The 24,402-nt window shown below is 46.8% G+C and overlaps 1 protein-coding gene across 5 annotated transcripts in view; it reads left to right on the top strand.

Moving 5' to 3' along the window:
- The window catches only part of SHROOM4 (shroom family member 4), a 218,218-nt gene that overhangs the window by 167,125 nt on the left and 26,691 nt on the right, over positions 1 to 24,402 (top strand). For all 5 annotated transcript variants that reach the window (XM_035004836.1, XM_035004871.1, XM_035004863.1 and 2 more), the window contains 3 exons: positions 534 to 668; positions 3,246 to 5,742; positions 11,279 to 11,340. In XM_035004836.1, coding sequence (XP_034860727.1) covers positions 534 to 668; positions 3,246 to 5,742; positions 11,279 to 11,340 — 2,694 coding nt within the window. The remainder of the gene's footprint in view (positions 1 to 533; positions 669 to 3,245; positions 5,743 to 11,278; positions 11,341 to 24,402) is intronic.

Below are 24,402 nucleotides of genomic sequence, written 5' to 3'. Positions count from 1 at the left end.
ATGGTGTTTGATTCCTGTCTGTATCCCCAGAGCTGTGCCCAGACGGTACATACAACAAATGCTTATCAAATGAACAAGTGAAAACTGGAGGATTCGCAGCCTCGTGTTGACTTGTTTGAACTTCCCAATCACTTGCCTCTTCTTTTCGTAGAGAAAAAGTGGGAAGACTGACCAGATTGATTTTTTTTTCCTCAAAGAAAACTTAGGGTAGCTCACTGTTTACTGGGTAGCAGTACTCATTTCTTCCACAGATACTTACTGAGCATCTACTATGGTGTCTGGCACTGCTTGGGATACACCCACGAGCAAAACCGCCCTGCGGAGCCAACGTTCCGTGTAGCCACACCTCGCCCTCAGGATGAAGGAGATTTGAGTGCTGGGAGCTGAGGAGGGCCACTAAGATTCCTATATCAGCTCCTTGCAAGATGTTCTCCCTCATTTAAGGGAAAGCGCGGGTGGGGGGCGGAAGCTGCATGGGAAGTGATTTCAGCCCTGGTTCCCTAAGCTGACTTCCTGTTCCTTTCTTGCTGTAGGAGAAACGCCCCTGTCAGTAGGCCGCACTCATGGCATGTGGCCAAGCTGCTGGAGGGATGCCCTGAAGCGGCCACCACCATGCATTTCCCTTCTGAAGCCTTCAGCTTGTCCTGGCATTCCGGCTGCAACACCAGGTGAGTCTAGAACACGCCCCCTCAAGGTAGGCGGGAGGGTAGACAACCTGGCCATGTCCCCTCTTCTGCTCTAGTCCCCGTTAGATGTTGCAGAGCCCAGAGAGCTGTAATGGAAAACGGAGTGGGAATCCGTGGTCCCTGGGTTCTAGTCCTCAGCTACTTACTGCCAATTCTCTATGACTTTGGGACAGTCCCTTCCCTTCTAGAAAATGTTTCCTTGAAATACTTAGCTCACGTGGCTTGCGAGACGCCACACTCTCCTGCTTCTCATCCTACTTCAGCGGCTGCTCCTTTGCCCTCTTTTCCCCTGGTTCTTCCTCATCCCCCCCACCCCGCCCCGCCCAGTCTCTTAATGCAGGAGGGCATGGGGGCTCAGTTCTGGTCCTCTTCCCTAGCTACAGTGACTCACTGGTGATCTCATCCAGAGTTCATCAGCTCTGTCACAGAGCCAAAGCCTTCAGACTGGGCACCTCCCTGAATAACAGGGTCTACTTGCCATGAGGATCTCTCAATTCAGTGGGGCCTGGTATTGCCTGTTGTCAAAACAGCTGCCCAGAAGAGGCAGAGAACTTTTTCTGTGAAAACTCAGAGCGAGCAAAGCTGACCTTTCCCTACCACACCAAGATCTTCCCTCTCAGGAGGAATTTCTGTTGATGAGGCTCAGGGAAGGCACGTGCTGAGTTTGCCCCCAGTCAATGACTTTATTTGGCTTCAGAAGACAGGGGCTCCGAGCAGAGGCGGAGGCAGTTTTGTTCTGAAAGAATACACTGAAACATATTCTGAGCTTGGCTCCTGTTTGAGTGGGGGTGTGGTTGTTTGCAGCAGGAAGGGTGGCAGGGTGGGTGGCAGGATCCCTTGCCAACAAGGGACTGATGGATTCTTAGCCCAGAGGTCAAGTGAGCAGAGTGGCTAAGGGGCGAGCAGGGAGCAAGGATTAAGGAAGGCTGATCTGAGGGTCTTGTGGGCCCCTGCCACCGCTCATCTCTGGCTTTCTGAACTGTGGCCTTTCTGAGAACAGTCTGCGACCTCTGGGGTTCTAGTCATTGGGAGTTACTGGCATGACTTGGCTCACTTTGGCTTTGTTTGTGGGAAATGGTACTTAAAATTCAAGATTGTGTCTGACCACGGTCCCTTCCTCGGTCTCCCTGGTTTGGCTTGGCTGTGGGGGGATGAGGGAGGGAAGGGTGGGCAGCAACCCTAATGTCAACACTAGTGGTACAGAGGGTGCTCCTAACAAATAGCAATTAAAACAAAAAGCAAGTGAGCAGCAGCTAACGTGTGTTGAACTTTTCTAGGTGCCCAGACTGTGACAAGAGCTTTACATTTATTAACTGATTTCACCCACAAAGTAACCCTCTGATACAGATATTATTATTAGTCCCATTTTTTAAAAGATTTTATTTATTTATTTGAGAGCGAGAGACAGAGACAGAGAGGGAGAGGGAGAGCAAGAGCAGAGGGAGAGGGAGAAGCAGACTCCCCACTGAGCAGGGAGCCCGATGCGGGGCTCAATCTCAGGACCCTGAGATCATGCCCGAGCCAAAGGCAGACGCTTAACCGACTGAGCCACCCAGACGTCCCTTATTAGTCCCATTTAACAAATAGTATAGCAGAAGAGCTAAGACACTGGACTCATAGAGGCTTGGGTTCAAATTCTAGCTCTGCTTCTTTAGCACCTGTGTGAGCTGGTCAGTTTACCTCGCTAAGCCTGTTTTTTGGCTGTAAGGTGGCGATAATAATCTCTCCCCTTCAGTTTGAGATGAGACATCATGAAGTGCTGGCACACTGTTGGCCCTTGGTAAATGGTCAGGCTTACTAGTATCAAGAAGAAAACAGGGGGTTGCTGAAATTCCGGCCGTGTCTGGGTCACAAGCTACAGCTGGGTGATCTTGAGAAAAATCACCTCCTCAGAATCACTTCCTTTTGCGGGGCTTGCTTTACTCCAGCCGTTCTCAAAAGTGTAGTCCCTGGGCCAGCAAAGAGTACCAGCATCACCTGGGAACTTGTTAGAAGAACAAATTCTCAGGGTGCACCCAGCTGTAGCACTCTGGGGATGGGACCCAGGGACGTGTGTTTGGACGAGCCCTCCCTGCGCTCCCTGACGCACACTCAAACCCAGCAGCCCACTGATTTGCAAAATGGGCTGGCTGAAATTGAATCAACCCTTTAGAGCCCCTCTCTGATACTAATATTCTATGATTGTCTCTCCTGGCCGAGAGCCACATGCTGACTCCCTAAGGACGGTGACAGGCCAGAAGCCATTCTAGACTCACTGGCGGCAGGGAAACAGAGCATAAGCCCCAGTGGAGTTCTTACACTTTTCGTCTCTGGGATCTTGCCCTCTCCTGCTCCCATACGTTGTCTTGTGTCCCATTCTACCACATCTCTGTGGCACCCCCGTGTCCCTATCTTTCGCTGCTTCCCTTGCTTCCCTTGTGGCCTTATCGCCTTCTTATTTGCGGCATGGGAGTTCTGCCTTCTCTGGGTTGTTCTGCCTTCTCCCGTGGCAGGGCTGGCCGAGGTGGGAAGGGGATCTGGTCATTTGGCTGACTAACCAGTGTGCCCTGTGTCTTGCAGTGACGTGTGTGTGCAGTGGTGCTCCCTTTCCCGCCACTGCAGCACTGAGAAAAGCAGCTCCATTGGCAGCATGGAGAGCCTGGAGCAACCAGGCCAAGCTACCTACGAGGGCCACCTCTTGCCCATCGATCAGAACATGTACCCCAACCAGCGTGACTCGGCCTATAGCTCCTTCTCAGCCAGCTCGAACGCCTCTGACTGTGCCCTTTCCCTCAGGCCAGAGGAGCCGGGCTCTGCAGAGTGCCTCACGCAAGGCCTGGGGCCAACTAAAGCCCCTCACGGCCAGCCCAGTGTGACCGAGACCTCAGGAGGCAGCCGGCGCAGCGACGGGGGCCACCTGACTCCCAGCTCCCAGATGTCATCCCGCCTGCAGGAGGCCCACCCCTCGGGGCCTGCCAAGGCTGCCGGAGGTCCGCCACAGCCTCCAGTGAGGCGAGATAGTCTCCAGGCCTCCAGAGCCCAGCTCCTCAACGGAGAGCAGCGCAGGGCTTCTGAGCCTGGGCACGCGTCGCAGCCGAAGGAGAAACTGAGCTTAGACACCGTGCTATCCCCAAGGAACCCTAACAGGTTCTGCTGCCTCAGCGGGCAAGACCAAGTGACAAACGAGGGCCATCAGAACTGTGAGCTCAGCCAAGCTCCTGAACCCAGCCAGCAGGACTCTGAGCATCTACTGATGGAGGCCTCGGCCAAAGCAGTCGGATTCCCAAAAGTGTATGACAAAGCTTCCAGCATAGATTCCAGCCCCCTCAGCAAGGCTTCAGCCGAGCTAGCTAAGGCTTCTTCTTTTGGCAGCGCTCCACACGTCACAGGACCCACAGGGCACCGCCACAGTGCCCCGGAACAGCTGCTGGCGTCCCACTTACAGCATGTACACCTTGATACCAGGGGCAGCAAGGGCACGGAGCTCCCAGCCGGGCAGGCCGGCCATGAGTGGACTCTGTCACCTTTGCATGGCAACCACGCGGGGAAGGGAAGTCCGTGTGTCCCTACAGGAGGAGCCCAGGACCAGCCCAGCAAAGACGGAAAGGCCAGGCAGGTGGATGATAGGCCCTTGGGTTCAGGGCAGCCGAGCGCAAGCAGTTCCCCACACACAGAGGCTGACGGACACCCTCCAGAGAAAGGCTTCCAGGACCCGAGCAGAGCGTGCCGAGCAGGCAGTGAACTAGCCAGCCAGCAGCCCTCCTCTGCCTCTGGATCCCTTGTCCCACAAGCCAGGGGTTGTTCTTCCACCACTAAAGGAGCTGGTAGCACAGGGGCCACTGAAGAAGGGGACAGCGAACCCAAGGAATGTGGCCGGGGGGACAGTAGGCGGAACGGAGGGCCCCGGGGCCGCTCAATCCAAAACCGGCGGAAGAGTGAGCGTTTTGCTACCAATCTGCGTAATGAAATCCAGAGGAGGAAGGCCCAGCTCCAGAAAAGCAAGAATCCCTTGCCGCAGCTGTGTGACACTAAGGAGCCAGTGCAGGAGACCGAGGAGCCCCTAGAAAGTACTCCACCTCCTGCCTCCAGCTCATCGCTTCTGTCCTCATGTAAAAAACCACCCAGCCCCAGAGACAAGCTCGTCAACAGGAGCATGATGCTCAGGGCTCGGTCTTCAGAGTGCCTCAGCCAAGCCCCAGAGAGCCATGAATCTAGGACAGGTTTGGAGGGACAAATAAGCCCCGGCCGGAGGCCTGGCCCGCCCTCCGTGAGCCTGAACACCTGGTGGAAAGCATCGGACCCCTCGTCCTCAGACTCTGCGAAGACAAGTGTTCACCGCGGAGTCCGCGGAGGTCACTGGAGGTGGTCTCCAGAGCACACCCTGCAGCCACATGTGGCACGAGCCGTGGAAGGCCCTCCTAACCCAGGTGACAGCAAGGAATTGAAGGCTTCTGCTGCCCAAGCTGGGGAGGAAGCTATCCTCTTGCCCTTTGCTGACAGAAGAAAGTTCTTTGAAGAGACTAGCAAATCCTTATCTACATCTCATTTGCCAGGTTTAACCACTCATAGCAATAAGACTTTTACCCAGAGACCAAAACCTCTAGACCCAAACTTCCAGCCGATGAGCTCCAGCTATAGGGAGTTGAGGCGCCATCCGATGGACCAGCCCTACCATTCCACAGACCAGCCATATCGTGCCCCAGACCAATCCTATCATTCTCTGTCACCCCTTCAACCAGAAACCCCCACCTACTCAGAATGTTTTGCAAGCAAAGGTCTAGAACAATCCATGTGCTGCAAGCCGCTGCGCTGTGGTGATTTTGATTACCGCAGGACCTGCTCTTACTCCTGCAACATCCAGGGAGCTGTAGTCCATGACGCTTGCATTTATTGTTCTGGGGAACTCTGCCCTGCTCTGCGAAAGAGAAACATGATGCCAAACTGCTACAACTGTCGATGCCACCACCACCCGTGTGTCCGGTGTTCAGCTTGCTGTCATAATCCCCCGCACGGTGGCCCCGAGGACGGCAGCCTGGCGCCCGGCAACACCTGGAAGCCCAGGAAGCCGACAGTGCAGGTGAGGCCTTGGTTCTTGGATGGGTTTGCTTCGTTATTCTCCCGGTGAGGAGAAAGCGAGGGAGAGCCCTGGAAGATATCACAATTCCAATCCCTTGAAACCGTACCCTGGCTTCGCCACATGCTATCTTCATAACCCTGGGCAAGACACTCGGCCACCGCAATTGCAGTTAACCCACCTTGAGAGTTAGGTGAAAATAGCATTATTTTTTCTTCACAAAACGGACAGAACCAGGATTTGTATCCTGACTGTAAAACGGGTATCTGAGTGACCTTGAGCAAGTCGTGCAACCACCAGAACTTGCAATCGCATGATTTTGAAAGGGCAAAAGAGAGCATTTTTGCCTCATGAAATGGCCAGTGCTGAGAAAAGTCTTATGACCTCATCTCTACAGACGGGGGGAAATAATGGCTGCCTCATAGATCCAGTTGTAAGGATCAAAACAGGCCCAGTGCCTGACAGAAAATAGCACTTATTCCCTTCCATTTCCTGCTTACAAACTACTTTGCAGATGTCCCCCAGGGTTCTGCTTTTAGAGATTTGACCTGTCTGGGTTTCTCAAGAATAAATCCTTATGCCCTTCTCCAGCCTATCTTTGTCAGAGACCCGGGGCTAGACTAGCCGTTGTTATACCCTGGTGATGACCTACCACCCCAACACAGGCCACCACCATCCCCCAGGGTACTTCTGAGAGGATCCCCTATGTCCTTCGTGATCCCTGCCACATTCCTGCCCCATGGCTTCCCTAGCACCACCTTTTGGCTGGCGCTCTCAGATCAGAAGTGAATTCCTGTGTCGAAATGTTATTGCCTAGGCAGACACTTCTGAATGACTCTGAATGAAATTTCTCAATACACATTCTTTGAAAAAAAAAAAAAAAGGAACCTTAGGGGTGAAAGAAGCCTTACCCAAAAGAGTATATACTATTCCTTTTATGTAACATTCTAGAACAGCTCTTCAGTGGGAAACAAGTTCAAAACAGTGGTTACCTACAGAAAGTGCCACAGAGATTGAGGGGAAAAGGCATGAGGGAACATTGTCAGATGCTGATAATGTTCTGTATCTTGGTAAGCGTTTGAGTTACACAGGTGTATGCATTCATGAAACCTCAACAAATGTACACTGAATATTTGCGCATTTCACTGGAGGTAAATTTTGCCTAAAAACATTAGAAACAAATATCAAACTTCATTTAATAACACGTATGCTGACGTTTTTGAGCTATATTGAGGTACACAACTTACGGTTTTCAGCCTACAAATGTTGAACGTATTTTGTTATTTATCTTAGGATTTCATGTTTTTGATGCTATTGTAAATAGTATTGTTAATATCAAGTTCAAATTCATTTTAATACTATATGGAAATAACAATTTAATTCTGTGTGTGGCCTTGTATCCTGCAACCTTGCGGAACTCACTTATTAGTTCTGGTAGCTTTGTGGTAGACTTTAAAAGATTTTCTACATAGACAATCATGTCATCTGCAAATGAAATTGGTTTTTACCTTCCTTTCCATTGTGTATGCCTTTTCTAGGGGAGGGGGGCCTTACTGCGCCATCTAGGGCCTCCGATACAATGTTTCATAGAAGTGGTAAGTGTGGGGGCGCCTGGGTGGCTCAGTTGGTTGAGAGACTGCCTTAGGCTCAGGTCATGATCCTGGAGTCCCGGGATCGAGTCCCGCATCGGGCTCCCTGCTCGGCAGGGAGTCTGCTTCTCCCTCTGACCCTCCTCCCTCTCATGCTCTCTGTCTCTCGTTCTCGCTCTCTCAAATAAAAAAAAAAAAAAAAAAAGAAGTGGTAAGTGTGGCCAGTGTTGCTTTGTTCCTAATCTTGCTCTAGTAAGCTTGATGTGATCTGTAGGTTTTTCGTAGATGCCCTTTGGCAGGTTGAGGAAGTTCCTTTTCATTCCTAGTTTGCTGAGAACTTTTATCAGGAGTGGATGCTGGATTTTCTAAAGTGCTTTGTCTATAGCTACTGAAATGATCCTATAGTTTTCTCTTTTACTCTATTGATATGGTGAATTATAATTGATTGATTTTTGAAATAAGAACTAGACTAGCATTGCCAGATTAAATCCTACTTGGTCATGACATAGTATCCCTTTTCTATGTTACTAGATTTGATTTGCGAATATTTTGTTAAGGATTTTTGTGTTTATGTTAATCGGGGATTTTATTTTATTTATTTATTTTTTAAAGATTTTATTTATTTATTTGACAGAGAGAGACACAGCGAGAGAGGGAACACAAGCAGGGGGAGTGGGAGAGGGAGAAGCAGGCTCCCCGCAGAGCAGGGAGCCCGATGCGGGACTCGATCCCAGGACCCTGGGATCATGACCTGAGCCGAAGGCAGTCACTTAACCAACTGAGCCACCCAGGCGCCCGATTAATCGGGGATTTTAGTCTGTAGTTTTCTTGTATTGTCCTTGTCTGGTTTTCATGTCAAGGTGCTGGCCTTACCAAATACGTTGGGAGGTGGCCCCTCCTCTTCCATCTTCAAGAAGAGTTTGCATTCAATTGGTATTATTTCTTCCTTAAGTGTTTAGTAGAATTTATCATCGAAGGCATCGGGACCTGGAGTTTTCTTTGTGGAAAGATTTTAAGCTACACATCCCATGTCTTTACTAGATATAGGTCATTTCGGTCACCTATTTCTTCTTGAGTCAAGAAATCTTTCTATTTCCTTTACGTTTTCAAATTTCTGGGGATAAAGTTGTCACTTTAAAATACATGAAGAAGGTAAGACAGATTGGTGGACGGATTGAGGAGTGAACAGGTATGGGATAAGGCAGTTTTAGTAAAATATTAATTGTCAAATCTAAGTGGTGGATATATGGGTAATTGTATAAACTTGTTCAACTTTTCTGTATGCTTGAAAAGATTTATAACAAAATGTTGAAGCAAAGAGGAGAGGAAATATAAAATAATGGCTAGAGGGCACTGATGCGGGAACCAGACCGCCTGTGTTCAAATCCCCAAGCTTTCCCATCTCAAAAAAAACACACAGGTAATAGTACCTACTTCATAAGTTGGTTGTGAGGATTAAATGATGAAACATGTGTAAAGCCCTTAGAACAGTGACTACTGGATAGTAATCATCTTGTAAGTGTGAGTTATTTTCTCCTAAAACCAGGGGAGATTTTGGCTTAGCTTGAAACGCTTGCCGAAAGAAGGTTCTGCAAGTAGACAGTAGAGAAACGGGGCTGAAGCTGGGAGAGAGGAAATGATGGCTTGCCGAAGTGTCAGCCCAGAGCTAGTAACTCCATAAGGGAAGGAGGTGAAAGTTCCAGGTTGCAGCGGTTGGCAGAGGCAATGGAGGTGTACCCACACCATGCCTCTCCTTTTGTACTCTGAGGGAGGGGGACACACTGGGCTCCCAGTGCCTGTTAGACCAGCTCAGCAGGTCTGCTAAGACACTAGGCTTTCAGATACGTGGAGCCGCTTCATGCCCATTTCTACCCCTGCCACCTGACCCCACACACATACACACCTCAGACAGAGGGAAAACTTGCAGCATGGGATAGGACACCCCAGCTCAAATGACCAATTGTATGACACAAGGTATAATAGGATCCCCATTTTATAGCCAGGGAAGCTGAGGCTCAGAGGGGCCACCCATCTAGCAAGTGGCAAAGCCCAAACTTGAACAGCATCATAGTAACTAACATTTGAGTATCCACGGTGCACCAGGTACTCATTTAGTCCTCGATACGGTGTCAGGAAATAGGTCGTGTTATTATGATGATCTCACCATGAAATAGCTGGGGGACACCAGCTAAAGAGAAGCTGAGTACTTGGCCTGAGGTCACACAGCTAGAAAAGGGCAGGTGTGGGATTTGAATCCATGTCCTCTAGCTTCAGAGGCCAAGCTCCTAGTTGTGCTACCCTCTCTCTCCATAAGCGGACGGAAAAGCCCAGGCCCTCTCCAGCATGGCAGGATGCCTTCTGGCTGTATGGCTTCCACCGGGGCGGCAGGCGATCCCCATCCACAACAAGCCGAAGGGATAAGTGTCTCATTGGTTCAAAGAGCACAGGCGATTTACGGCAACCTAAGTGGCTCAAAGGAAAAAAGGAAGGGGATATACTGGGGAGCTGAGAAGGAGGCTGCAAATGGGGACAGGACTCTGTTTGGTTTGGCCACTGCTACTTACTGAGCACTTTCCACAGGGCAAGGACAGGAAATCCTGGCTCCCACTGTGGCTGAATGAGTAATAGTGTCTTTGAGGGCAGGGACATCTCAGAAGGGCGTCGAGGCGGAGTCTGAAGTCTAACAAGTGGTCAGAGCTGCTCTAACATGACAGGTACAGGCAGGAACCACTCTGGTCTTGGGAAAGCTATAAAACCTCATCTTTTCTGTGGCTCCTGACATCTACAGCCTCCTACATGCTGAGCGCTGTGCTAGGCATCCTCTAGGCGCATCCCGCTTTGTTCTCACTCCTGGGAAGCCGGCAAAGCTTGATAGCGTAGTCTTTATTTGCCAGATAGGAAGCTGAGGTTCAGAGAGGTGACATAACTTCCTTCAAATAACACAGCTAATAAGTGTCTCAGCCAGAATGACTGACACCAAGTATCTTACCCCCAAAAGGGAGTAAATTTTTGTTTTTTGGTTTTTGTTTTACTGGGCAAAGGTAATAAAACTTTGAACAGGACCAGTAATAGCATTGGAGGGAGGGAATTTGGAAGATCGGTGAGGTTTAGGAAAAATTGTGCGTTCCCGGTGAGCTAAGCTCTAAGCTGCTAGATAGAGGATGCTGGGTGCAAAATCGGGGAGAGCGTCCGAGGCAAATTTGCATCAGGTTTGGAGCTAGAATAGGAAGGAAAGGACATTTTTTTACAAATGGGCTCTGTGGCTTGGGCTACAGAGTAAAGGGTTGCTTGGGCAAAGCCCTTAAGGAAAGAATGCCCGGGGTGGAGAGTGTGCTCCCATAATGTGGGGAATGTGGCACCTGGTGCTGGGAGGAGAAAGAGGAGGAAGGGTCCCGGGCAGTACAGGCCTGTGTGACCTCAGGCCAAGTACTGGCATGCATGCTCTCCATCTGCCTCACCCTGGGAGAAGGTTGCAGCAGGAGTCTCGGGCCTCAAAGCCCCCTCAAGGGCCAGGGCTTCCAAGAAGATGCTTTCTATGTGAGAAGAGGCAAGAGGAATGAGCAGGTCCACCCGGCAGAACAAACAAAAAGACCTCCTTCACAAGAGCCAGAGCAAACAGCAAACGTGCTAAACTGGTTTATAACGTGGTTTGGGAGGGGAGTGCAGAAAGAGAGGGAAACACAGACTTTCTAGAGCACACGATCCAGGTCCCTGAGTGCTCTCTTTCGTCTCTGCATGCCCCCAGCTGTTCACCGGGCCTCCTGACAAGAAAGGCAGCCCTCCAGGTACTTGTTTCTCTAGCCGACGTGGGAGAGTAGAAGAAACCAATTGGGGGCGGCGGGGGGGCGGGTTCTGGCCAGGGACGGGCTCCTGACCTCTTCACATTTTTGAGGCCATCTGGATACCTGTCTGCTCAGAGCTCCCTAACTTATCAGAATTTTGCCTTGCAGGAATTTCCTGGGGACAAATGGAAACCAATAACAGGAAACAGGAAGACCAGCCAGTCAGGGAGGTAAGTGATCCCTCAGGGAGCTGGGGCGAGTTGGTGTCTCTGAGGCTTCTATAGAATTGCTAAGATCTTGTGTTTGCTCAGTTTCCTTTGAGGAACCCAGCCTGGTGTCCATACCAAGAACTTGATACCATAGATGTAATCTAGCCCGCCCCCCAGGCAGCTGGGCTACAGACCCAACTGATCACTAGGACATTTTGGAACATGGAGTAGTCAGGCACTATTGTGGGCATTGCACCCATCAGCTCAGAGGCCTGGGGCAGGCCTGCCCAGGCGCAAGGACGCGTGGGAGCAGATCATGCCGAAATATAGATGAGAAGGCATAAACGGTGCCCGCCTTCCCAGCGGCCATTGGGCAATCGGAGAGGACAGAGAGGAGGTAAGACCGTCCGGCTACCGCTCTGCCTTTGCCTCAGTTGTTGGAGGCACTTGTCTCTTGGGCTCAGCCACCGTTCTTTTTCTAGGACTTGTTGAGAACTTAGGGTCTGCTCTTGAAAGTCCAGGGACAGGTCATGCTAGTGATAGATTAAAATTCCTGGAAGAAGGTAGGGACATTTTTGCAAATGGCACATAGGGCTTGGACTAGAGGGAAAAGAGTTTCCTGGGCGAAGCCTTTAAGGAAAAAAAAAAAATGCCCAGAGTGGAGAGTCTGCTCCTGTAATGTGGGGAACCTGGCACCTGGAACTCATGTTCCCCAGAGATGAGCTGGCCTGCTATAAGGAATGGACAGTTACTTTTGCCGGGTTGCTCTCCATCAGCCTGGCAGGACCCTCTTTTTTGTGAAATTCTTTAATATATTCTTTTAGCCAGTTCCTCTCCAGGCCAAATTATACAAGATAGCCCTAAATCATATTGATTCTTTAACTCAACCTCTAGAAATGAAGGGGGAACAGGGAAGAAGGCCCTTAGCCATGTCTCTGTGTGGGCACCAAGGGAAAGGACTAGATTCTGGGTCTCTTGACCCCCCAAAGAGCCCAGGGTTCTTTCTGGGGGGTCTACATTGTCCCCTGTGATTTGGTGAGATAGTCAGGAATAATTTGGGCTTTCTGTTGACTCCAAAGTCTGAGAAACCTATCAGTTTTCTGGTTGGCCATGAAAAAAGGGAAGAACCCAAAATTTATGAATAATCTGTCAGTCACTGGGCTGGACCCTTTTTAATTCATAGTCTCATTTATTCTCCACAACAGTTCACTTTTTACCTATTTTATAGACCAGGTCCAGAGAGATTATACAACTTAGCTGAGGTCACACGACCCAGTTTTGTCTGGCCCCAAAGTTTATGCCTTTCCCCTTATAAGTGCATCAAGTAGGATCCCTAAGGAAACCTTTCAAAGGGATCCCTCAGCATCATGTCTTAGAAGTCTGAGGCCTGGGTGGGTGTGCTATGGGACTCTATGGCTGATCAGATTCCCCTCTGTGGACTAACTTGTACCATGTCCTTAGAGAGATCATTTCAGTCTGGTGGGTCTGCTGAGTTTCCCATACTAGACTGAGACCTTTGAGAGAGGAGACCACATTTTGGCTGTAGACTCCTCTGTCCCTAACACAACGCCTGACACAGAGAAGTTGCTCAAGAGGTATTTGTCATTGGCTTACCAACTGAAGAAACACAGCCTCCTCCACCATCAAATGGGTGAAATGACACAAAAATAATAATGTTAACTAACCTTTCTTGAGCATGGTGCTCTATTCTAGGCACCATTCAAAGCACTTTACAAATATTTACAGCTGACCCTTGAAATGACACAGGTTTGAATCACATGGGGCCACTTATCCATGAATTTTTTTTCAACGAATACAATACAGCACAGTGAATGTATTTTTCGTTATGTTTTTCTTAATAACATTTTCTTTTCCCTAGCTCGCTGTATCATAAGAATATAGCATATAATGCATAGAACATACAAAATATGGGCTAACTGACTGTGTTATCAGTAAGGTTTCCAGTCCACAGCAAGCTATTAATAGTTAAGTTTTTGCAGAGTCAAAAGTTACACATGGATTTTCAACTGCTTTGGGGGCAGTGAGGGGTGGTACCCCTAACCCCCCATTGTTCAAAGGTCAACTGTATTTATCACCATAACCTTAAGGGGTAGTTATTATTAGACTCTGTTTGACAGAGAGAAGAGACCGAAGGATACACAGATAAATTCATTTGCCTGACGTCCCACAGGTCTGGTAAGTTGACTAGACCCAGGTAGTCTACCTGTAGAGATACTAGACTAACCTACGGCGCCTCTCCAAACTGGTTCTCTTACCAGTCAGGCAGTGAGGGAAGAGGACTTTATTCAAAATCTAGTGTATGTACTGCCTTTTTCGAGGCAAGCAGGGGAATATTAGAGAAAGAGCATCAGGAAGCACAATGCCTGTCCACCCACAGCTTGAGCAAGGAGGACTAACGCACACGAAGTTAAGTAGCAGTAATAACAAATTACCACTTACAAAACAACCTATGTGCTGCCAGCTAAGTTACACATATTTTGTTATGTTTTATATGCCCCAAAACTCTGTCAGGTAGGTATTATTCTAACTAGGGCAGTGGTTTTCAAACTTGAATGTGCTTTGGAAACACCTGGAGGGCTTGTTAAACCACAGACAGGTAGATCCCACCCCTCCCCCTCAACCCCTGCCAGAGAGTGTGATTCAGTAGGTTTGGAGTGAAGCTCAAAATCTGCATTCCTAATAAGCTCTGCCAGGTGATGCTGACGCAGCTGGTCCTGGGGTCACACTTTGAGAACCACTGACTCAGATAAAGAAAGTGAGGTTCAGAGAAGTTATGGTAATTTCAGTGAAGGTCTCACAGCTACTAGAGGGACAAACCAGGACTGAAACCCAGCTCTTGCTTACTCGGGTGAGTGGCCATAAGACGAAAAGTGTCAAATATATCGTTCAAACAAGAAGCATCTGGCACGTGATACAGGGCCAATACATGATAAATTGTTCTATTTAAGTTTGTTGGAGGGTGAGAAAACTGAAGACTGGGACCTACAGGAGGAAAGGCCCAGAGGGGCTAAGCAGAGTATGTTGGAGAAATAAAAGAGTTCTGGCCTTGGAATCAGTCTGCCTGGGTTCAAACCCAGATTCTTATTTTCCCTAGCTGTGTGAGCTTGGCAAGTGGCTGGTCCTCCCTCCCTCCCTCTGTCTCTCACACAACGTGCTCTCTCTCTGCCCCATCAGTTTCCTTATTTGTTTTATTTTATTTATTTATGTGACACGGAGAGATAGCGAGAGAGAGAGCATGAGCAGGAGAGGCAGAGGGAGAGGAAGAGGGAGAAGCAGACTCCCCGCTGAGCAGGGAGCCCGATGCGGGGCTCGATCCCAGGACCCTGGGATCATGACCTGAGCCCAAGGCAGACGCTTAACCAACTGAGCCACCCAGGCGCCCCAGTTTCCTTATTTGTAAAATGAGGTTAGAGTACCTACCTCCTGTGATTGTTGCTAGGATTAAATGAGCAAATATGCATAAAGCATTTGGAACCACACCCGGCACAGTAAAGCCTCAGTAAACGGTAGTTGTGACAATAAGGATGAAGAAGGAAGGGGTGGGGGGCAGCAGCTGCAGTAATAGCAGAGAAAAGCGGTGAATAGTGAGGTATTGGACCAGGACAGGTAGGCCTCGAAAACTATATAGTATCGCAAATACAGAAGCTATCGAAGGTTATCGATCAGGTAAGTGATGTGATAAATGTGGTACTTGAGGCCACTGGGCTGTATTTGCAGCCTAGCTAGGTTGAAGGAAGAACAGCTTGGGTCAGTGATCCAGGCGTGAATGAGTATGGCCCTGGACTGGGAAAGGGAGGTACAACAGGAACAAAGCAGAAGAGACAGATAAATATGTGTGATATTTTGGGGAGAAAATGTTTATTATGAAAACAATATTACAGGAAATTAAAAACAGAAGAAAAAGCAGCCTTAGCCCTACCACCCTAATACCCTGATTGTTTTCATTTCCCTACCAGGTTTTATCTATAGGTATAGAGATTTTTGTGGCAGAGTTATTATAACTATGTAGATGTGATTTTGTGTGTCCTGCTGCTTTTTTTTCTCTCCCACTAAGCATTACTTGGTAAACAATTTTTCATGTTGCTGTACAGGCTTCCTCAATAGTTATAAATTTTAATGGCTGCATATTTCACTAGCTTAATGTGCTGTAATTTGCTTAATCATTCCCAAATTGTTGGATAATTAGGTTGTTTCCAATTTCTTGCTATTATAAAGTAATGCTGCAGAAAAATTTTGAGTAGCTATAACCTTTTTCTCATTTTGAATTATCTCATTAAAAACAATTATCCAGAGGGCGCCTGGGTGGCTCAGTCGGGTAAGCGACTGCCTTCGGCTCAGGTCGTGATCCTGGAGTCCCGGGATCGAGTCCCACATCGGGCTCCCTGCTCGGCAGGGAGTCTGCTTCTCCCTCTGACCTTCCTCCTTCTCATTCTCTCTCTCTCAAATAAATAAATAAAATCTTTAAAAAAAAAAAAAAACAATTATCCAGAGTTGGGATTACTAGTCGCAACAATATGAACATTCTTATTGTTCTTGATAGATTTCACCAAACTGTTTTCCCAGGAGGCATTTTACACTGCCATGAGCAATATATAAGGATACCAGTTTCCCCCAAATCTTTCCTTCTGTGGAAAATGTTTCTAATGCAATAGGTGTAAATGGCACCTAGGATAATTTTCATTGGCTTCCTTTGATTATTCTAGTTTGAAATATTTTCATGTGTTTATTTAATATTTGCATCACTTCTCATGTGAATCACCTGTTCAAATGATTTCCTTACAAGTAAGTGACACCTTCTGAGGGAAAAGTAGAGAGAACTGGTGACTGGAATTTGGGACAGAAAGGAAATAAGTCAAAAGTGACTCTGAGCCCCAGGTGACCCAGAGAAAGTTATTGACAGAGCTGGGGCAGGTGAGAAAGGGGAGCTAGCTTGGTGCAGATGACAAATTTGAGTTGGGGCATGCTGAATTTGAGGTTAGTGAGGAAGATAAGTGGATTCTTTGGAGGAGGTTTGTCAATCAGCCAGCCAGGGGGTAGGATGAGGAAGAAGAACCAGCAAAGGAAACTGAAGGAGCAAGCAGCTGGTGTGACAGAAGAGGTAGGCCAATGCACCATGGCAGAGGATAAGGAGAGGACCGCTACTGGCTTTGACAATTTAGAGTCACAAGTGACCTTCAGGAAAGCAAGTGTAGTGAAGTGGTGGGCCTAGAAAGTAGATGGCATGATGGCCCATAAGGGGAATTCCTAGAAAAGAAATGTACAGGGCTCTTTACACGTCATAAATTTACCTGTTTCGGTAAATTTACAATGCCGTGCAATTGTAACCACCATAATCCAATTTTAAGACCTATCCATCTCCCTAAAAAGATCCCTTCTGCCCATCTGCAGTCACTCCCCATTCCCACCCTCAACCTCCAGCAACCACTAATCTACTTTCAGTTCCTGTGGATTTGCCTATTTGGTACATTTCCTACAAGTGGAATGAAACAATATGAGGGCTTCTGTGTCTGGCTTCTTTCAGTTCGCGTGCTTTAGTGGTTCATTGTGCTGTAGCATGTATCAGTACTTCATGCCTTTTCTTTGCCAAATAATATTCCCCTGTATGGATATGCCATATTTATTTATCCATTCCTCTATTGGCGGACCTTTGGGCTGTTTTCGCTTTTTAACTATTGTGAATAATGCTGTTATGACCATTCGTGTACAAGTTTCTGCGTGGACATGTTTTCAGTTCTCTTGGGTATATACTTAAGGGGTGGAATTTGGGGGCCATATGGTAATTCTATTAACTTTCTGAGGAACAGCCTGTTTTTCAAAGTGGCTGTACCATTTCACATTCCCACAAGCAGTATAGGAAGGTTTCAGTTTCCTTTCATTAATTTAATTTTATTTTTTTAAGATTTGCTTATTCATTTGTCAGAGAGAGAGAGAGGTAGAGAGCACAAACAGCGGGAGCAGCAGAGGGAGAGGGAGAAGCAGACTCTCCGCTGAGCAAGGAGCTCGATGTGGGACTCGATCCCAGGACCCTGGGCTCATGACCTGAGCTGAAAGCAGATGCTTAACCAACTGAGCCACCCAGGCGTCCCTCATTTCATTAATTTTAATGCAATGATTATGTGTTAGTGCCACCGTGTCATAGAAAAATATTTTAAAAGAAGAACTTTGAAAACATAGTTGAACATTTAAAAATGTCTTAAAAGAAGAAATTGGCTGGCAAAAGGAAGGAGAAGTGGCATGGTAATTAGAGGGAGCAGTAATATTTAATTTAAGTTGATGGTTCTCCAGATGTGGTCCCAGGACCGGCAACCTCGGTATCACCTCTGAACTTGTTAAGGATGCAAATCCTCAAGCCCCACTCAGACCTACTGAATTGGAAACCTGGAATGGGGCTCGCAGTCTGTGTTTTTAACAAGCCCTCCAAGCCATTCTGATGCAAGCTAATTATGAGAACCACTGGTTTAAGTGCAGGTTTGGTCAGGATCTGGGAAACCGGTTTAAATTTAAAAACAGAAGAGAGGTCAATGGAAAGAAAAAGAGTATTGGTGCTTAAGATGGATGACAGTTTATGACCTCAGGGAAGATGAAAAGGTCAAGGGCAGAGTTGATATTTTTTATTAATTTATTTTTAAAGATTTTATTTATTTATTTGACAGAGAGAGACACAGCGAGAGAGGGAACACAAGCAGGGGGAGTGGGAGAGGGAGAAGCAGGCCTCCCACGGAGCAGGGAGCCTGATGTGGGGCTTGATCCCAGGACCCTGGGATCATGACCTGAGCCGAAGGCAGACGCTTGACGACTGAGCCACCCAGGCGCCCCGAGATGATATTTAAGAGGAGAAATCTTGACGGAGTTTCCGCTCACCTTCCCCTCCAACCCCCACACACATTTTTAACATTTCTTATGTCGTTTCTGTCACAACTGGAATGATGGGTGTAGGTGGGAGAATCAAATGTATATTCTTGAGCCACTCTCTTTGCCTGGGAGCCTGCAATGAATTTTAATTCCAGGTAGTTACACTCTTGGTTGTCTCCCTCCACTGTTATTTGGTTTGTGTGCAGAGAATGCAAATGCATTATAATATTAGCAGGAGGGAAAAACGGCGGTGAGTAGATCTGCTGGGAGAAAAAGCTATATACATAAGTGATGTATTTAAAAGCCAAAAGAAAGTATTTTCTAGATTATCTCTTTTGGTTTTCTGTACCTGTGATTGCTTCCTGTGATCCTTTCCATTTCTCCACTTGGCACAGAGCTTTAGAATGTGTAGAGCGCTTTTATATACATGGCTACAGTTAATCCTCACAACAACCCTATGCAGTTGAGCCTTATTTTTCCCATTTCACTGATAAGGAAGCCGAGACTCAGGAGAGGCAGTACTATACTGTTATTAACAACAACAACAACAACAACAGAAGGTAGAATAGCTAACATTTATGAAGTGTTTATTATGCATCAGGCACTGCTGTAAGCATTTCACATGAATCATTTATGATTTATCATGACCCCATGAGATAGTTACCATTTATTGACCCAATTTTACAGATGAGGGAACCTTACAGATAGATGAAAGTCATTTGCCTGAGGTCCGACAGGCATCGGACTCCAGAGCCCTTTGCTTCTGGGATGATAAAGCAAGTACGTGACAAAACTAGACTACGACCCAGGTTTTTCAGTTCTCAGCCTCGGGCTTTCATGCTTCCTTTTATCAAACCACACCATGAGCAGAGTGTGGAATATCCAGTACACATTTCCTATTTGCTGACTGAGTGAAAGAAAATGGATAATTCAGAATTGAATCTCATTGTATTAGGAAGAGTACACTTTTCAGGAAGGCTTTGCCACCTAAGAAGGATGCAGTCTTCCGAGGCATGGAATGATTTGTCAAAAGCGTGACAAAGTGAATTTAAATACTTGGGTATTAATGTAATCCTGGGCTCACAAAACTTATTCCAGGAAAATTATAAAACTTTAATGGGAGAAATAAAGACCCGAATAAATGCATAGCCATACTCTGCTTCAATCTAGGGAGACTAAATATAGCAATGATTACAGTACTCCCTAAGTTAATGTATAGATGTGATGTACTACCGAATAGAGTCATGGTGGGATGCTTTATAGAACTTGTTAAATTCATAGTGAAATTTATCTGGAAGAATAAGTGGGCAAGAATACCAAAGAATACATTTATTTAAAAAGGCAATGATGGAGGCGGGGGAGGGGGGAAGATGGCAGAGGAGTAGGGGACCCTATTTCAACTGGTCCCTGGAATTGAGCTGGATATCTACCAGACCACTCTGAGCACCCACCAAACCAGCCTGAGATGTAAGAAGATCTGGATCTCTACAAACAATATCGTGGGCGGCTGGTTTCGAGGTACGAAGGGGGGAGCCGTGATTCTGCGGGCATATATCGGAGGATAAACGGCGGAGGAGGGTACCTGGACGTGGGGATCCTACACCGCCAGTGAGTGACAGCCTCGCACGCTGCGGACGGGCACAGACTTGCAGACCGGTAACGTCAGGAAAGAACTTTAGCGCAGCCCCCGGGGTGGAAAACCAGACAGGCGGGGTCGCGCGCACACGAACCGCAGCCCCCCTGGACAGAAACTGGAGCGACGGTCGCACGCACGCGAACTGCAGCCTCCGAGACGGAAACCCGGTGCACCGGGGTCGCGCCGGTGAACTGCAACCCCAGGGTGGAAACCCCAAGCGGCAGAGTCGCGTGCGCGAACTGGAAGCGGCTGGTGGTTTTAGAAGCACAAAGGGCAGAGACGTGCCCCGACCTGGAGGCAGGACTGGGAGCGCTGCGGAGGGACGCACAACCCAGGATGCTGCAGTTTATAGCAGCACAGACAGAAACGGAGACGGTGTGGCCTGGAGAGCCCACTGAAGAACAGACTGACGTCTCTCTGCTCTGAGGCAGAGGGTTGGAAATGGTCTCTTCTGCTCTGACTCGCGGAAGAGACATGGAAAGCCGCCAGGGAAAGGCGCCAGAGAACAAAAGCCCCAAAGACTGATTCCCACTGAGCCCATCCCCCGCCACAGGGGTGCAGGGCAACTCCGCCCAAACAGGGTTGCCTGAGTAACAGCGCGGCAGGCCCCTCCCGCAGAAGACAGGCTGGGAAAACAAGAAGCCAGCAACCCTAAGGTCCCAAGAAAACAGGTGCATCTTGCTTGGGTTCTGGTCAATAATTTGGACTCTATACATTCCCTCAACCACCCATCAACAGAATGACTAGGAGGAGGAGCCCCCAAAACAGAAAAGACTCAGAGATTATGACTTATGCTGCAGATTTACAAATGGATGCAGATGTAACCAAGATGTCAGAGATGGAATTCAGGCTAGCAATTGTGAAGACAATGGCTAGAATGGAGAAATCAATTAATGGCAACATAGAGTCTCTAAGGGCAGAAATGAAAGGTGAATTGGCAGAACTTAAAAATGCTATCAATGAGATCCAATCCAATCTAGATAATCTAACAGCTAGGGTAACTGAGACAGAAGAGAGAATAAGCGATCTGGAAGACAGTATAATAGATTAAAAGGGAAAAGAGGAAGCCAGGAAAAAACAACTCAGAATCCATGAAAATAGAATCAGAGAAATAAGTGACACCATGAGGCGTTCCAAAGTCAGAATAATTGGAATCCCGGAGGGAGTGGAGAGAGAGAGGGCTAGAAGATGTATATGAGCAAATCATAGCTGAGAACTTCCCTCATCTGGGGAATGAAACAAACATTCGAGTCCTAGAGGCAGAGAGGACCCCTCCTAAGATCAAGGAACACAGGCCAACACCCCGGCATGTCATAGTAAAACTTGCAAATCTTAGAACCAAGGAAACCATCTTAAGGGCAGTTAGGGGGAAGAGAATCCTTACATACAGAGGGAGGAACATCAGAATAACGTCAGACCTATCCACAGAGACCTGGCAAGCCAGAAAGGCCTGGCAAGACATATTCAGGGTACTAAATGAGAAGAACATGCAGCCAAGAATACTTTATCTGGCAAGGCTTTCATTTAGAATGGATGGAGAGATGCAGAGCTTCCACGACCGGCAGAAGTTGAAAGAATATGTGACCACTAAGCTGGCCCTGCAAGAAATATTAAGGGGGGTTCTATAAAAGGAGAAAGACCCCAAGAGTGATCTACAACAGAAATTTACAGGGACAATCTATAAAAACAACGTCTTCACAGGCAACATGATGACAATTAATTCATATCTTTCAATAATCACTCAACGTGAATGGCCTAAATGCTCCCATAAAATAGCACAGGGTTGCAGATGGGATAAAAAGACAGGACCCATCCCTATGCTGTCTACAAGAGACTCATTTTGAACCTAAAGATACATCCAGGCTGAAAGTGAAGGGATGGAGATCCATCTTCCATGCCAGCGGACCTCAAAAGAAAGCTGGGGTAGCAATTCTTATATCAGACAAATTCGATTTTAAACTAAAGTCTGTAGTTAGGGACTCAGAAGGAAACTATATCATTCTTAAAGGGTCTATCCAACAAGATGATCTAACAATTGTAAATATCTATGCCCCCAACATGGGAGCAGCCATCTACATAAGCCAACTGTTAACCAAAAGAAAGAGTCATATTGATAACAATACATTAATTGTAGGAGACCTCAATACTCCATCTCAACAATGGACAGATCATCTAAGCAGAAAATCAACAAGGAAACAAGAGCTTTGAATGATACATTGGACCAGATGGACCTCATAGATATTTACAGAACATTCCACCCTAAAACAACAGAATACTCATTCTTCTCGAGCGCACATGGAACTTTCTCCAGAATAGACCACATACTGGGTCACAAATCAGGTCTCAACCGATACCAAAAGATTGAGATTATTCCCTGCATATTCTCAGACCACAATGCTCTAAAACTGAAACTCAATCACAAGAAAAAATTTGGCAGAAATTCAAACACTTGGAAGCTAAAGACCACTCTGCTCAAGAATGTTTGGGTCAACCAAGAAATCAAAGAAGAACTTAAACAATTCATGGAAATCAATGAGAACGAAAACACATCGGTCCAAAACCTATGGGATACTGCAAAGGCGGTCCTAAGGGGGAAATACATAGCTATCCAAGCCTCACCCAAAAAAATAGAAAAATTCCGAATTCACCAACTAACTCTACACCTTAAAGAACTAGAGAAAAAGCAACAAACGACGCCTAAGCCATGCATTAGAAGAGAAATAATTAAAATTAGAGCAGAAACCAATGAATTAGAAACCAGAAACACAGTAGATCAGATCAATAAAACTAGAAGTTGGTTCTTTGAAAGAATTAATAAGGGCGCCTGGCTGGCTCAGTTGGTTGAGCAACTGCCTTTGGCTCAGGTCATGATCCTGGAGTCCCGGGATCGAGTCCCGCATCGGGCTCCCTGCTCAGCAGGGAGTCTGCTTCTCCCTCTGACCCTCCTCCCTCTCATGTGCTCTCTCTCTCTCATTCTCTCTCTCAAATAAATAAATAAAATCTTTTAAAAAAAAAAAGAAAGAATTAATAAGATTGATAAACCACTGGCCAGACTTATCCAAAAGAAGAGAGAAAGGACCCAAATTAATAAAATTATGAATGAAAGGGGACAGATCACGACTAACACCAAGGAAATAGAAACAATTATTAGAAATTATTATCAACAACTATATGCCAATAAACTGAGCAATCTGGATGAAATGGAGGCCTTCCTGGAAACCTATAAGCTGCCAAGACTGAAACAGGAAGAAATTGACAACCTGAATAGGCCAATAACCAGTAAGGAGATTGAAGCAGTGATCAAAAACCTCCCAAAAAACAAGAGTCCAGGGCCTGATGGATTCCCTGGGGAATTCTACCAAACATTCAAAGAAGAAATAATACCTATTCTACTGAAGCTGTTTCAAGAACTAGAAACAGAAGGAAAACTTCCAGACTCATTCTCTGAGACCAGCATTAACTTAATCCCCAAACCAGGCAAAGACCCCATCAAAAAGGAGAATTTCAGACTGATATCCCTGATGAATATGGATTCCAAAATCCTCAACAAAATCCTAGCTAATAGGATCCAACAATACATTCAAAGGATCATCCACCACGACCAAGTGGGATTTATCCCCGGGATGCAAGGGTGGTTCAACATTCCAAATCAATCAATGTGATAGAACACATTAATAACAGGAGGGAGAAGAACCATATGGTCCTCTCAATTGATGCAGAAAAAGCATTTGACAAAATACAACATCCTTTCCTGATTAAAACTCTCCAGAGTACAGGGATAGAGGGAACATTCCTCAAGCTCCTAAAATCCATCTGTGAAAAACCCACAGCAAATATCATCCTCAATGGGGAAAAGCTGAGAGCCTTTCCCTTAAGATCAGGAACACATCAAGGGTGCCCACTCTCACCACTGTTGTTCAACATAGTACTAGAAGTCCTAGCAACAGCAATGAGACAACGAAAAGAAATAAAAGGTATTCAAATTGGCAAAGAAGAAGTCAAGCTCTCTCTTTTCACAGACGACATGATACTTCATGTGGAAAACCCAAAAGACTCCACCCCCAAATTACGAGAACTCATCCAGCAATTCAGTATTGTGGCAGGATACAAAATCAATGCACAGAAATCAGTTGCTTTCATATACACTAACAACACAACTGTAGAAAGAGAAATTAAAGAAACGATTCCATTTACAATAGCAAACCTAACCAAAGAGGTAAAGGATCTATACTCTAGGAACTACAGAACACTCATGAAAGAAATTGAAGAAGACACAAAAAGATGGAAAAATATTCCATGCTCATGGATCGGAAGAATAAACATTGTTAAAATGTCTATGCTACCCAGAGCAATCTATACCTTCAATGCCATCCTGATCAAAATTCCAATGACATTTTTCAAAGTGCTGGAACAAGCAATCCTAACATTTGTATGGAATCAGAAAAGACCCCGAATCGCCAAGGAGATGTTGAAAAAGTAAGACAAAGCTGGGGGCATCACGTTGCCCGATTTCAAGCCATATTACAAATCAGTGATCACCAAGACAGCATGGTACTGGCACAAAAACAGTCATA

This window comes from Mirounga leonina, unplaced genomic scaffold, assembly GCF_011800145.1.
Source record: "Mirounga leonina isolate KUSES-001 unplaced genomic scaffold, KU_Mleo_1.0 Mir_101609, whole genome shotgun sequence".
Classification (NCBI taxonomy): Eukaryota; Metazoa; Chordata; class Mammalia; order Carnivora; family Phocidae; genus Mirounga; species Mirounga leonina.
The sequence above is the reverse complement of the archived record's forward strand: the minus strand, read 5'-3'. Positions and strand labels throughout refer to the sequence as shown.